This window comes from Zeus faber (genome assembly GCF_960531495.2).
Source record: "Zeus faber genome assembly, chromosome: 22".
NCBI classification, from domain to species: domain Eukaryota; kingdom Metazoa; phylum Chordata; class Actinopteri; order Zeiformes; family Zeidae; genus Zeus; species Zeus faber.
Genome location: NC_137209.1, coordinates 6,212,690 through 6,227,490, shown reverse-complemented (window position 1 = coordinate 6,227,490; position 14,801 = coordinate 6,212,690). Strand labels below are relative to the sequence as shown.

Below are 14,801 nucleotides of genomic sequence, written 5' to 3'. Positions count from 1 at the left end.
CAGGGACGCAGATGAGTGGGGCTACCGACGGCGAGTTTACAATATACTGTATGCACACACATATACACGCACTTACACGCACAATGGTTTCCGCAAAGTAAACAAACTCACAGGATATCTGAAAAAAGGCTGAGGCGAGCTCAAAGCTCTCTGGAGATTTTGCACCAAAACAATGGAAGGTGGGGTCAGGGGGTTGGGGTGGTCGGTCGGTTGCTTAGTTGGTTTGTCAGTCGGTCGGTCGGCTGCTTCGTTGCTTGGTCAGTTGCTTAGTTAGTTAGTTGGTTGCTTGCTTGCTTAATTAGTTGCTTGGTTTGTGAGTCAGTTTGTTGGTTTGTTTGTATCCCAAAACGAAGGCCAACGGATCCTTCGAAGCGCTGCTAGCGATGACATCGTGGATTTGTTTTTCAAGCGGTCGGAGGACGTCGCAGCAGGCGGCTCAGCGGTTCTTCCCAAAAGTGAGCCAACGGGAGATGATTTGCAGGAGTAGAAAAAAAATGGAAAAAGTTGAGATCTCTCTTTGATATTTAGTTAAGTAAGTGAGTAAGGCCACGTCACATTGGAAAATGTCTTGAACGGGTTTTTGCGTGGTGCGCTTTTGGGACCGATGCTATTCCTCGATATGCAGACGATGACGCCTTTCACCTCTGCCGGCGATACGGCGAAGCGTTGGGGGGGGTGTGGTGGGGTTTCCCGATTTCCAGAGACGTTCTCGTGGCTCCGGCTGAGATGTAGTGATGTGTAGACCAGAGCGCACACAGAATATTGCAGACAAGGCAGAGGCATTGCTTAAAGCTTTCTTTTTAAAGACTTTGTAAAAACCCAATGGTAAAAATATGCCCTCTGAGGTTATTCCCTAACAAAAACAAACAAACAAAAAAAAATTGTGTTCTGTCAAAAACAACAAAACAAACGAAAAAAAACCCAAAACAGACAAATACACAGGCTTAAGATTCATCCCCGGTGGGAGGAAGCCTGAGTACGAAAACGAGAAACAAAGTGTTTCACCCAGAGACTGAGAAGGCAGGCGTTTGTGGGAGAAAAGGAGTAACGTCGCAATAATAATATTAATAATATTACAAAAAAAAAAGGGAGGGATTTTGGACCTCAAAGAAATAAGGACAAAAACAAACAAACAAACAAACAAACAAACCCCAAACTCAGAGGTGGAATAGAAACTATTTGGTAACAAAAGTGTACTATATGTTTAATACAAAAAAGGTATGGAGAAAATGTACCTTTACTAAAGCTTATACAAGATCCTTGGTCCATAGAAACTATGCGATCGTCCCAGTCCCACTGTGTCCCCGAACAACAATACATCCAGTCCACTTCTCAGAGACACACATAAAATAATAAAAGGACAGGAGGACGGGAGGGGGTTAGGGAAAGGGAATAATAAACACACAGGGGGAAGAGGGTGAAAATATACTTTCTTTTCTCTATTTAAAAACAACATTTTTTTGTACATAGTGGATGTATTGTTGCTGTGGGTTCTTTACGCAGCCTTAACACAAGGTGCTGGTGCTCTGATCTGGAGACTGGGGAACCCCAGAGACTGGACAGGCAGGTCCTTTGGAAACCAGCGAGAGGGGGCTGGGTGGGTTGTTGGGGAGTTGGGGGGGGGGGGGGGGGGGGGGGGGTGTGTTCCAAAAGGCGACGCCGTCCCCTGCTCCCCGCCCGTCGGCAACATTTTGCTATGACGTCGTTGCTCCTCCTAAAATGTCCACGTAATTTCTACTTTCCAGCTTCTTTGAATCCGAAAAGAAGAAGAAGAAAAAAAATCGATATGCAGCACTTTAGAGTCTTCTTTTTAACATTTCCCCGTTTAGTCTTTATACCTCGTGGTATATTTGCTCTCAAGGCGTACTGTAATGGTGCAGTGGCTGAGAGTGTGTGTGTGTGTGTGTGTGTGTGTGTGTGTGTGTGTGTGTGTGTGTGTGTGTGTGTGTGTGTGTGTGTGTGTGTGTGTGTGTGTGTGTGTGTGTGTAAGGAGCATAGACCGTAGAAAGAAATGGAACGCGGCGGCGACTGTGACGTCACCCGGTGGTTTCTGAAGTGACAATTTGAAACCTCAAGTTTGGGTTTTACGCTCGGCACCATCTTGGCAGGAAACGAGAGCGGCAACTTTCCAAATTTTGGGCAGCGAGGCGGAGTTTTGGCGTGCTGAGGCTGAGAGCGAAAACGCCAGACGGGTCGGCGGAAGGAAGAAACATGCCCACCTCCTTGAACACGAACGAGAGACCTGTCGATCAAGGCAACTACGCCCCCTCTCTTTAAGCCTTAATACCTCTTAATGGAAGAGTAATTTTCTAAATCGCAACCAAGACACCCGTTGGAAGGAGTAAATTTAGTTATTGAGAGACCCTAATGTCTTGTGGAAAAAATGTATTGACTTTGTATTTCTAGCGAAAAGTTTCTTCTTTTTCCATTGACTTCCATTCAGTCGGAGGTTTTCTGGATCCAGCATCTAGTGGCCATTAGCTGAACTGCAGTTTAAAGCACTTCCACATTGGCTCCAATACTTGCTTGGTTAGGAGACCACAGCCGCGGTGGAGGCGGAGGACGTGACGCCTGCATTGGGGGTGCTGTTGGGGCCGTAGGCACTGGACTCCTGGCTGCCGCCGCTGTTGTTGTTGTTGTTGTTGCTGTTGCTAAGGAGGCTGGCGTTGCCGGCGCGCAGGATGGCCCCTGCGGCGTTGCAGTGCGGCCGGGGGCCGGGCTCCGGCGTGTAGGTGAAGGTGAGCGTGGTGGAGTAGATGATGCCGTCGTTCCTCACCAGCGTGACGGGCACCTGGACCGGCTGCCGCACCCAGCGCCATCCCTCGCGGAACGCCGAGATGTCGGGCACCACACACAGCATGCTCTCCCCACACCTGGAAGAAGGGAGGAGAGAGAAAGAGAGTTAAAAAACAAAAAAGACAAGACAAATCATTGAACAAAGTAATAAATACATAAATAAATAAATACTAGTAATAATCATATCATAATCATATTACTAATATAGTAATCAAATACTAATAAAAAGTACAATTAAAAAAATAAAAACATTATAAACCACCCAAGAAAAAGAGCTCTAAAGGGATAAAATACACCCATTTATATCAATCACCAAGGACTCAACCAAACACAGTGCTATCTTACAGTCCTAAACACAGCATGTTATGTCCTTGCAGCACCACTGTTGTTGAAATCCTGCACCTCACTCATTAGTTTGTAAAACCCAAAATCAAGCCACACTCTGGCTCTCACCAGAGCAACAGGGGCACGAGCCTGGGAAAGAGTTCATATCCACCTGATATTCAAGGGTAGACGCTACCGCCACAGACAAAGGCCCCATTGTCGTCAAAGCTTTTAGAACGCGTGATCAGCACTTTCTTAGATCTTGGCTAAGTTCTTTCCCCACGTCGACAGTGATGGGAAACTTTCTCTGCCTCCTTCGGTGCGCGTCACCCTGCATTGAACTCAACGGGCGCTGACGCGGAGAAAAAACGGCCGATGACATGCAATGACTCAAAGCCCATCCGCAGAAGGGCTGTTTCTGAAGTTGGAAGAGAGACGGACGCGGCACCGTGGCCCCAAAGCTGGATGTGAGGATGTGACCAAAAAGGACGCCCACCACCGAGACGGAAACCATGCCATGAACGTGTTTGGTGTTGCACGTCCTTTGCGCGTGACAAGGGGTTGAGGGTTACACTGAGCACGATTCGCGGTTCTTGGCCTCGTCTCGAAGCCTCACTGTGGCAGACAACAGGAAGACGCCCGCTGCTTTCACAGTCTCACATCAACCCCGGAGATTCTATATCCAAGACACTCCAGCTGACCTGCCTGCACTGAAAGTGTAAATAATAGAGATATTTCATTTTTTCCCCCAATAATGCACAGAGCTAAATACATCCTCCTGGCTGCCGCCACTTTGCCTTCCCTGTTTTTCGACCAATCAGAATGAGGGATTCCACAGAGCCGTGTAGTCATTAATTGGTAATGGATTACTTTTGAACAGTAACTTCCCCATCACTGCCCTCCTATTAATTCTCTCTCCCTCTCTCTCTCTCCCTCTCTCACAATAAAATTCCATTACAATCTACTGAATCATAGCTTCTATACACAGGAGAATCCGGAATGTTTCGCTGTCACCGGGAAACAGACGCAGACCTACGCTTAGGGAAGGATTTGAGGCTCAGCCCGAGCAGAATGCGTAAACATGGGCGACACACCCGAGTTAACTGTTTAGATCGCAGCACATGTAAATGGTCATAATAAGCAGTAAGTAGCACATCTGCAGTAAACACGGGGAGCTGAGTATCCGTGATATTATAAAGCAACTGAAAAACGTTGACACAATCAATAAGTGGACACTTAACCGTTGTGTTTATGTAACTAAATTACACTGTTTAAACAGTGGGTAAACAAGCTCAAACGGCCGAGAAAGTCTTTATCTTCACTTTTTATCTTCCAAAGCGTGGAAACGAGGTGAAATGATCTGAATCCGAGACGCGACAAACAGTAAATATCGTGTGATCGGACTCTCGGGGTTCGCTCCGTACGCAGGGAGGGAACGTTTGTCGTCATTTAAGATGGTTTACTCACCGTGGGCGAAGTGAGCGGCGCGACGCGATCTCACAAAGCGCTCCCTTCATCTAAGAAGTGAAACGATTGCCCGTACCCCCCACGACGGCATCGCCTGATCGAATGAAAAGTCACCGGCATTAAGCCGCGATGAGGGGGGGCAACTGAGGGCTATGGTCCACGTCTGGGCCCCAATAAAGCTCCGTGCTGCTTTGATGAGGCTGGATATCACAGTTAATTTGGGTGAAGTAAAATCGACCACAATGCTTTGACCTTTATTAAATACAGTCATTGTGTTGGCTTCCGGTAGTTAAATCACACATCGACAGCATATAATAACGTGAACTGACCGCTTACGTAGCGGCATGAAGGCTGTACCACTTCACGATCAATAAATCAAAATCACACAAACGCAGTAACCTAAAAATAGAAGGAGTGAGAACGCCAAAGAAAGCAAATGTGACGTAAGAATGATGTGCAGCCGAAAAGCCTTAAACGGCGACAAACGCACAGACCTGTACATGGTTTCCGCCTCCACGTCCCCGAACCAGACGCGCAGGTTGGCGGTGAAGTTCTGGCCCGTCAGCTCCAACATGGCAACATCCCCGCCGCCGTTCAGCTGTGTGCACGCACGCGCACGCACACGCACACACACACACACACACACACACACACACACACACAGGATTGAGTCAGAGTGGGTGGGTGGTTTTAGTAGTCCACCTCAATGTGGCTACCCTAGTGAAACAAATGTTAAATAATAATAAAAAAAAAAGCAATAAAAAAAACATGCACGCATATAGACCTCATGACTACACCTATTGACATATGTAAGCAGCATTGCTGTTCTGTTAACACTCAAATAAGCGTGTGTGCAGAAGGTGTGCACCTGCAGGCTCTCCACCACAGGCACGGGGGTGACGGGTGCGTGCACGGGGCCCATGCCCTCGTAGAAGGTGTACTCCGCCTTGTCCGTGCTGATGATTGTCCACGACGCGCCGTCGTTGATCATCTCCTTGTTGGGCTCCTTCGGGCACGGGGTGGCCTGGTGGTGGGGGGGGGGGTGGAATTAGGGTTTATGGATTATGTTTTGGCGTCCCAAACCTGATTCCTGATTACCAAATTCCTGAAGGCTCCCCTGGCAGAACAAGCTCATCTGCCTTTTATCAACTGCTGTGTGGTTCGACATTTAACATAAACCTCGAAAATCTCACAACAACAAAACAGTCATTATGTGTGTGCGGGCGTGCGTGCGTGCGTATATATATATATATATATATATATATTTATAGACTTTAATATTTTTTTATGATTATAAAAAATATTAACTACAAATAAAAGAGTAAACAAAAATCAAAAATATTGTTGTACATTTTTAAATTATCATAAATATAATTTCAATACATTTTCTTTGCCTATCTGTGTACATGTGCAAATATAATGTAATCACTGTCCGTGTATCTCCAAAAAAAAAAATATATATATATATATATATTTTCCAGAAAAACAGAATGGATCATAATGTAACACAGAGTAGATGTAACTCAATGCAAGAGGCTGCACAGACTCCTATCTAAGTAATCATTAACAAAATTAATTTTCAGTCAATCAATTGTGTTATTTTTTATTTTTTATTTTTTAACCAAAGAAATGTTTTAAACTCATACTGTAGAAGGCCGACTTGCGATTTGGCGTTCTCACCTGGAACTGGATGATCCTCTCCTGGGAAAGGCACAGGTACATGCGCTCTGTGTCCTTCAGGTAGAAGGCACACTTATGGAGCTGGGACACCGGGTCATCTGCGTCCAGCAGAGCCGTCTGCTTGTCCACCTTACGAATGATCTGAAAGAGAGAGAGAGAGAGAGAGAGAGAGAAAGAAAGAAAAGCACTATAAGTTTGTGTTTATACTTATTTTCTGTTCATTTTAGGATTATTTTTCATACTAGGTGTATTTTTATTGTTAATTCTTTGGTTTATTGAATATTGGCGAGGTTTTTCTATTTTATTCGATTAGAATAAAATTATATATCTACATGTATAATATAATAAAATAATATAACATATAATATAATGAGTTACCAGGCGAGGCAGAGCCATGCCGGTGACGGAGCAGACCAGCTTGACCGTCTGGCCGTAGTGGATGTAGCCGTCCCTCACAGTGAACTCCTCTCCTTCCGACTCCTCGTCGTCCACTAAAACCACACACAGACACACACACACACAGACACAGTACGGTCACGGCTGCGTGCGTATGTAACAATAAACACAACATCTAAGAAGGTTCAGACGGGACGCCCGGGGACTCCTGCTAAAATGCATTTATCATCGCAGTAAATAATGTGAGTGGAGCCGCAGAGCTCTCCCGGGAAGACACTTCCACTCCTTGTCTTGCCAAACGGATCTTCCAATACTTGATTCTGATCATTCTAATGATTCTAACAGCGACCAACAGCAGTCGGTTACTGCTGATTAATGAGCGCTGTCTGTTAATAATGACTGTTGTCCTGAGCAACCACCCCTCCACCGGGAGTCACGTCGCTCATGAATGCAGATATTTCCAATTTCACATTAATAACTGCAAACAGGTTTCTCATGAATAACTGTCAGGTGAAGGCTATTCTCGGTGAATGGTTTGCTATGTTGTTGCAGCGTTGTGGACTATTTTTCTTAGTGGACACAGTTAAATTAGGCTCATTCGTTATGAAATCAATGTTCAAATTCAATATTTCAAATCAATATTGTGTCTCAACGTTCATTCATTATTCATCTATTTAGTACGTAACCGCCTATAAACACGATAACATACAGCCAGCCGGTCGTTGTCGAAAAAAAGAACCCCCTTCAGGAGTGAGACAAGGAGCCTGTCTGGGTGTATTGTGTGACAGCGGGCCGCTGGCTGTACGTGAGCCCTCGCCTAAGCTCTCGTGGGACCCCACGCACTTACGCAGGTGGATGTAGAAGGCGCCCCACTGCTGGGAGCTTGCGTGGAAGTTGCCGCCCTCCACGTGGAGATAGCGCGTGCTGACCGTCTGGGAGCGCAACCGGTTGAACAGCGCCACCTTGGTCCCCGACGCAATACACACTGTGTAGGAAAGCGCGCGCACAAGCACACGCACGCACACACACACACACACACACACACACGTTATAAGACGTTCAGCAAATTCAAATAAGCTCAGGGTGTGTGTCGAGGTACTTAGAGGTCCACAGCACCATCTAGTGGCAGCGGCGCCACACAACAACTTGACCAATATTGATCGAAAGCAACGCTCTGTAATTGTGTGATGGGATTAACTGATGAAAGTTTAGTCTGTTTTATTTGACTGACTCTTTTAAAAGACTTAAAAGCTACGGAGGATCTGTTCGCGATCCACGCATCACTGACAGGATCACTGACAGGATCATGTTTGACATTTTTCTTTGCACGTGTTATTTTATACATGTTCTGTTCTCAGATCCTGTAAATAAGATTTTAATCCTGCCATAAGTGAAACCTCAAATGTACTGTCAGGTTAATGTCGGTGCATTTTGAAAATGCGTAAAGTTTGTTTAAATTTATTATATATAAAAAAAACAAAAAAATAATTCAGATATCTATGCGGTGCAGTGAAGGGCTGACATCTTAAACAGCTGATTTTTCATAAGAGAGTCAAATTGAAGATACTAGAAACCGTTGGTGGAGTTGAGACTGAGCTCCAATAAAAACAAAATAAATAAGCAAAAACAGCGTTTGACTCACGGTCGGCGTTCTTGAGGGACTGCTTCTTCTTGGAGGGCTTGGAGATGACTTTGATCCTCTTGCTGAGGAAGACGCCGATGTCGGCGCTGTTGCCGTAGAACATCTTGACGGACAGCATGAAGTGCTTTCTCTTGTCGGAGTCAGATATGTACAAGGTTTTGGCTGTGCAATAGTTCTGGTGGGGAGGGAGGGGGGTCCATTTTAGTTTTAGAGTTCAGCAGAGACGGCACAGGATGTGGTTCTCAAATTTGGAAATGTTAAGGTCCGTGGAAAAATAGGATCCAGCGGAAGAAACATGGAGGTGTAGGTATTTAGGGGACTAAAGAAATCAGACAGAAGAAAAAATGAATGCATAAAAACACATTTTTCATCTTTTATTTTATTTATTATTTGAATATTTATTAATCATTATTTTATTAATTATCTTTTTTTTTTGTTAATTTGGTTTCCTCTGTGGTCCTCAGGCAGAATAAACACTAGTTAGTCTAACAATAATTAAATCATACTGCATGGACAACCCTCCTGGATGGACCTTATGTACTGTATACAGCAAGCTCTACGTGTATGTGTGCGCGCGCTACCTTTCCCTCCAGGTTGAGCTGCTGCATCTCCTGGTCGCTGTTTCCGATGCCGATGAAGGCGCAGGGCTGCGACTCCTGCTCCGAGCAGCCGTCGCGCTCCATCTGCTCCTTCTTTTTCTTCCAGCCGCTGCCCATCAGGTACACGCACGGCGGCGGGCAGAAGAACCTGCTCACACACGCGCACGCACACACACACACACACACACACACACACACACAATTTATTAGTAAAGTGTCTTCATGATGATACAGAGAAAATACATCAGAAAATAAAGTTGAAATATTTTAGTTAGTTTCTTATTAAAAATGTGTTTTGCTTCGATTTCACTATGAATATACTAGATAGATAGATAGATAGATAGATAGATAGATAGATAGATAGATAGATAGATAGATAGATAGATAGATAGATAGATAGATAGATAGAAAATGGGAAATAATTTACAAAAATACAATAAACCTATAAGTGACCAAAAAAAATTTCAAAAAAAATACTAAAAATGTACTATAATAATTAATTAACAATAAAATATAAACCTGAAAATAAAGCAGTGAAGATAAATTAGCCTTATAATATATATATATATATATATATATATATACACATATATATATATATACACATATATATATATATATATATATACACATACACGATATCCAATAAAACAAAAGAATTACAATAAACAGTGAAAAAATTTGCAACAATTCACATTCGTGCAAAAATAAGATAGTCAATAAGCATTTTCTTCTACTAGCGCCATTACTCTCTTTTATTCTGAATGATATCGAAGGCCTTGATTAAACCATTTGGGAAACGTCCAGCGTGGATGATGAATATGATTGTAATCCATCCACACAAGGAACCATCGGGAAGAACCATTTGGGACGGATTTGGGTGCAACGTCTATTTGTCACCGTTAGATGGCGCAGCTGGACCAAGTTACACAGTGAAAACTCGAACAGAGGCAAGTCAGTACTTCTACCAGCTTCACAATATATTACTCTCTAATTTGACAGGTTTCATTTATATCAAAGTATATAAAGACACATTTTGTGAAAGGATGCTATTGCGATCATATGAAGAATTTAGACTCAATGGAAAAAAAATAGACCAAGCGATAAAAATGAGTCATAAATTAAATGAAAGGTGATGAGGGGGTCACACCTCAATAGGAGTCGGTTTGAAATCTGACCCCTCGGAGTAGGGGTCACAGAAATACATTTTTAAACTTAATTCGTCCGTCCACCATCAATCACTTCACGAAAAAAAAGAAAAGAAAAAAATATAAAAAATCACTCCGCTAGCGTGATGGGCGGACTCAAGGAGGCATGAAATCAAATGGCCGAGAGAGAGAGAGAGTGAAGTGAGCCATCTTGCTGCTCTGTCTGGTCCCTCCAGTCTACTTTCACTTTGTGGAAAGGAGAATAGAAAGAGACTGAGGAGGAGAGCGAGAGAGAGAGAGAGAGAGAGAGAGAGAGAGAGAGAGAGAGAGACAGAACAGCAGCAGTCGTGGAGGATGAGTCGTCCTGATCGATCGCTGGTTCAGGCCTCGGCTCGCACAAGAACCCAAAACACCCAGACGAGCCCCTTCCTTCCGTGATTCCGGCGACAGGGATACGAGGTATTGATCGGAGTACGTTGCTTATCTGGTTTCCCAACCGACGTTGAGCCGACCCGCCCCGCCCCTCCCCCGGACTTGAGGTTCAGCCAATTACTGTGATAAAATGTGTTGGACACACACATTTTTTTTAATAAATGGAAAAAGCCTAACTTGAGCCCAGGTCGTTCCAGAATTGCATTTTGTATATATTTTTTTATTTTATTCAAATTCTATATCTGTTTTCCATTTGTTGTTTATTTAGTTATTTATTTATTTGTTTTTTTGGGGCTATTTAAGTACATTTTTCGCTGTCTTCTCGTTTCTTCACGCACATCTTCCGTACAGCAACACACCAGTTCTCACCGCGACAGATTCCTCGAATGTGAAAATGCACCTGGTGGAATGATTCTGACTCTGATTCTGACGTCGTCTCCTGATGTCATCCTCTCGCTGCGTTTGACCGATGAGATGGAATTAGCGGCAAGAAACCAACAGCCCGCCTGCTACTGCCATAGTGCCCTCGAGCAACATGTCGAGTGCCTGTAAGTTATTTATTTATATTTAGAAATTTTTAATTTCTCTGCATTTACCCATCCTAGTAACCGACGTATCTAGGAGCAGTGACCGGCAGGAAGGTAGAACCGGCAACCTTCCGCTTACTAGACGACCCGCTCCACCTCCTGAGCCACGGCCCCCCAAGCCAAAGAGAGAAAAGGTCCTTCACAGTAAATCACACCTCACCATCATTCCTACGACACATCGAAAGAACTATGGCAAGACCCGTGTGTACATCTGGATGAGAGAGTGAGTGTTTCCTGTTCCCTCCCATCATGGCGTTCACCTGCTGGGGATCCGGCCGACACACTGCAGCGGCTGCGTGTCCGCTCCTGGGCCGCGCGACGCTCGGCAGACTCGGGGAAAACTGGCCGTAAAACTAAAACTCTGCTTTATGTAACTGCCACCGGCGGGGGGAGAAAAACACCGGTGTGAGTGCGCGCATGTGTGTTTGTGTGTGAGAGTGTGTGTCCATCTCCGTGAGTGCAAATGTGTTTATCTGGGAGGTTAGTGTGTTTTGGGTTGTGTGTATATGATTGGAAGTGTGTTGTTTGCATTACAAGGCTGTTAACCAGTCAACTCCCACTGGCCCTCGGCCTTGACCGTCACTGGAAAGGACAGCCTGCATGGGCGAGGGAATTAACATCTCCCTCCCTCCCCCTCCCTCCCCACCTCTCTGCACTCCCTTCCGTGCAGCAATTCTCTGAGGCGTCTCCAAGTTGATCAACCTGGAGATAGTCCTGACGAGATCGCCAAAACAGCACCGCGGTTCGGCCAAAGGGGAAGGAGACAGAGGGGGAGAGAGAGGGGGAGTGAAAGGGGGGGGGGGTCGGGAGGATGAGAAATCCGTCCTTAAGAGAGTGGTGATTTATAACAAGATAGGAAAGTCAAAAGGCAGAAAAAGAGACAGAGCGAGAGCGGAGAGCGCGAGAGAGAGAGAGAGAGAGAGAGAGAGAGAGAGAGAGAGAGATGGAAAAACAGCACGAATGAGTGAGAAATTTGGAGCGGGGCAGAGAAGTTGAGAAAGAGTTGGAGATGGAACAAGAGTGACAGAGAAGAGGAGCTGGGGGGGGGCGGGGGGGGGGGGCAGGCTGCTACACGCATCATATTCCAGCCCCGGGACCCCGGACCTCCTATTGGACACCAGCAGAGAGGCCGATCCATCAGTTATTCACCCAAATTTGAGGGGATTAATGAGCAACAATCTTATATTATTCTGAGGCGCATTACGGTGTACCCCTACGGACACGGCGTCCATCGTGCATTACCTGAGGTGCACAGCGGGGAGGTTCACGGATTGGGAGGTGCGCGCCCCCGCGCATATTTGCCGTGCGGCGCTGTCGTGGGCCACAGCAATGACGTCATAAGCGGCACTACGGCTGCGGCGACTATAAAGCTTTGCAGCCCCGACCCGCCCCCCTCAGTCCCTCCCCCGCCCGGTCTCCCCCATCCGGCTCCGAGCGGCGTTCCCCTGGATGTGGCCTGTGGAGGAGGCTCACTTCCTCCTCTGACCTCCATGGGTATGGAAGGCCAGAGGGGTCAAAATACCCCCTGCAACCCCGCCGCCCCACTCCGCACCCCGCCACCCCCGCACACGCCTCCCCTCCACTGACTCATGAGCGAACCCTGTGGAATGTGTGCTTTTTCCATTATCGCTTTCCTCTCGATAGCACGGTGTCCTTGGGCTGACAACCTTTGGACAAACATTTGAGACAGAAAGGGCTCGAGCCCCGAGACTCCGGGCTCCTTCTGGAGAAAAACAGGAGTCTGGGCCGGCGAGAAACGCAGGGGACACTGTGCTTAGCGCCACGACACAAAAAGCCGACAACCAAAAGGGTTCCGGGACCCCTGCCTTGCTCATTGGTCGGCACACACAAAGGGCAATTGGGACAAGGCTCAAAACAGACCTTGAACCTTGAGAAGAGGAAGCAAGCCCGAAAGCCTGGATTCTTTTACACTAGTGAAACCTACATGGAGCACGTGGGTGGGCCTGTAAGCGTTCCAATATTGTACAAAGTAAGTTCAACTTCACTTTGACATGATGGTTCTGAAGGCGGAAAAAGCCAAGACTACAATCCAGCCGGTCATCATCTCCAACTCACCTTTTCTCATTGCCGTAGGATTTCTGTGCAACCTTTGCGTGGAGGATCAGGACAGTCTGGTCGCCTCGCTCCTTCAGGTAATTCCTCATCGCTTCTCTGTGGAGGGGACGAGAGGAGAGGAGAGGAGAGAGGAGTTTAGTGACGGTCGGGGCGACAGGAAGGAGTCATCCACTCGTTATCAACTTCCTGGGGAGTTGCCAGTCTAGCGCGGCGTTCCAAACACTTCAACCTCTCAAAGCAGGTCGTGGGGTCTGGAGGAAACACCCCCCCCCCCCCGCCCCCCCCAGACCTGTCAATCTTCGTCTCAATCCCCGCCCCCTCAACTACGGCCCCTATATCCCAAAGCCGTTTTATTTTGCTTTGGTCGCCGAATGTTCGTCCATGGCTGAGTTCGTCCCCTCCGCTAGAAGGCTCAGAAGACTGGTGGAGGTGGAGCGTCGCGTTTGGCAATGGTGCGGTAGTTTCTACGGCTTCCCTTAGAGGGTGCCATCTTCTCGCCAATTTTCCAACGTTACTGAATGTGCTTTTAATTCTTCTTTTGGATAACGTCATGTTCCAAATATAGTCGTCGAACTATTAAACTGCCAAGCAATGAAAAATAGCTATTTTTTACACCAGCAGTGCTATGACAGGGTCAAATCAGGTTCTAATAACGTTGCGCTGATCCAGTATGAAGTACATCCTAAACGTTAGCACTTTCGCAACCTCAGCCCACCCCCACAGCAAAATAATCTGTGTGTGGAGGGAGTTTTCAATAACTTAATAATATGGGGGGGGGTGGTCAGGGCCTTAAGCCTTAGCAAATTGACGCTGTCAGAGAGTCAGGACTTCCTGAGAATTCTGAACACCAACGGTAAAAACGGATGGTCAAGATGTGTGCGATCTGGAGGGTGAACATGCGTGTGCGTGAAGACACACACACACACACACACACACACACACACACACACACACACACACACACACACACACACAGTGACCCCTGGAACACCACAAAGCCTCTGCGTGCTGTTGCCGGCCAAAAAGCTACGCTCTTCCCAGCTGGGTCCCGGGGGGGGGGGGGGGGGGTATTAATGAACCGCTCAGAGGGACAGCGTGGAGCAAGACAAAATTATGGAAAGGGATAGATAGGGAGAGAGAGGGAGAGAGCAAGGGAGATGGAGAAAGAGAGAGAGGAAAACGCCAATAGAGCTGAGCTCACCACCAAAGAATCCACATCTCATGTCAAAATGTTGCAAGGTCTACGCTCCAATTACTTCTGTCAACGCGGCCAAAACTCCCACTACACCCCTACCCCACCCCCCACCCCACACACACGCACATAAATACACACGCCATTATCTAGAAATTATTTAACATTTTCTGGAGAAGCAGAGGTTAGAAGTTTGAGTGCATGAAAGACTATATGGACAACACCACCACATGGATGGACACAGCAAGCCCACACACACACCACTTGCACAGATGTCAGCGACACCTGACACGTCGGGGTGTTCTGAGGGACGCGGACACACACCACACACACACACATGCCCGCGCTCGCACGCGCGCACACACACACACACACACACACAGTCTCACCAGCCTAGACAGGCCTTTGTTATGGAAAGCAAAGGGGGCCCCCATGACACGAGAGGGCGGACTGAGGGGAGCG

General features: G+C 46.6%; 1 protein-coding gene across 1 annotated transcript in view; it reads right to left on the bottom strand.

Moving 5' to 3' along the window:
* Nucleotides 1–2,530: 2,530 nt before the first annotated feature.
* Nucleotides 2,531–14,801, bottom strand: part of rbpjb (recombination signal binding protein for immunoglobulin kappa J region b) — a gene marked incomplete at both ends in the record, with an annotated part of 52,923 nt that continues 40,652 nt past the window's right edge. The window contains 9 exons of the mRNA XM_080023248.1: nt 2,531–2,873; nt 5,082–5,185; nt 5,456–5,611; nt 6,268–6,408; nt 6,646–6,758; nt 7,511–7,648; nt 8,306–8,480; nt 8,887–9,052; nt 13,148–13,243. Coding sequence (XP_079879374.1) covers nt 2,531–2,873; nt 5,082–5,185; nt 5,456–5,611; nt 6,268–6,408; nt 6,646–6,758; nt 7,511–7,648; nt 8,306–8,480; nt 8,887–9,052; nt 13,148–13,243 — 1,432 coding nt within the window. The remainder of the gene's footprint in view (nt 2,874–5,081; nt 5,186–5,455; nt 5,612–6,267; nt 6,409–6,645; nt 6,759–7,510; nt 7,649–8,305; nt 8,481–8,886; nt 9,053–13,147; nt 13,244–14,801) is intronic.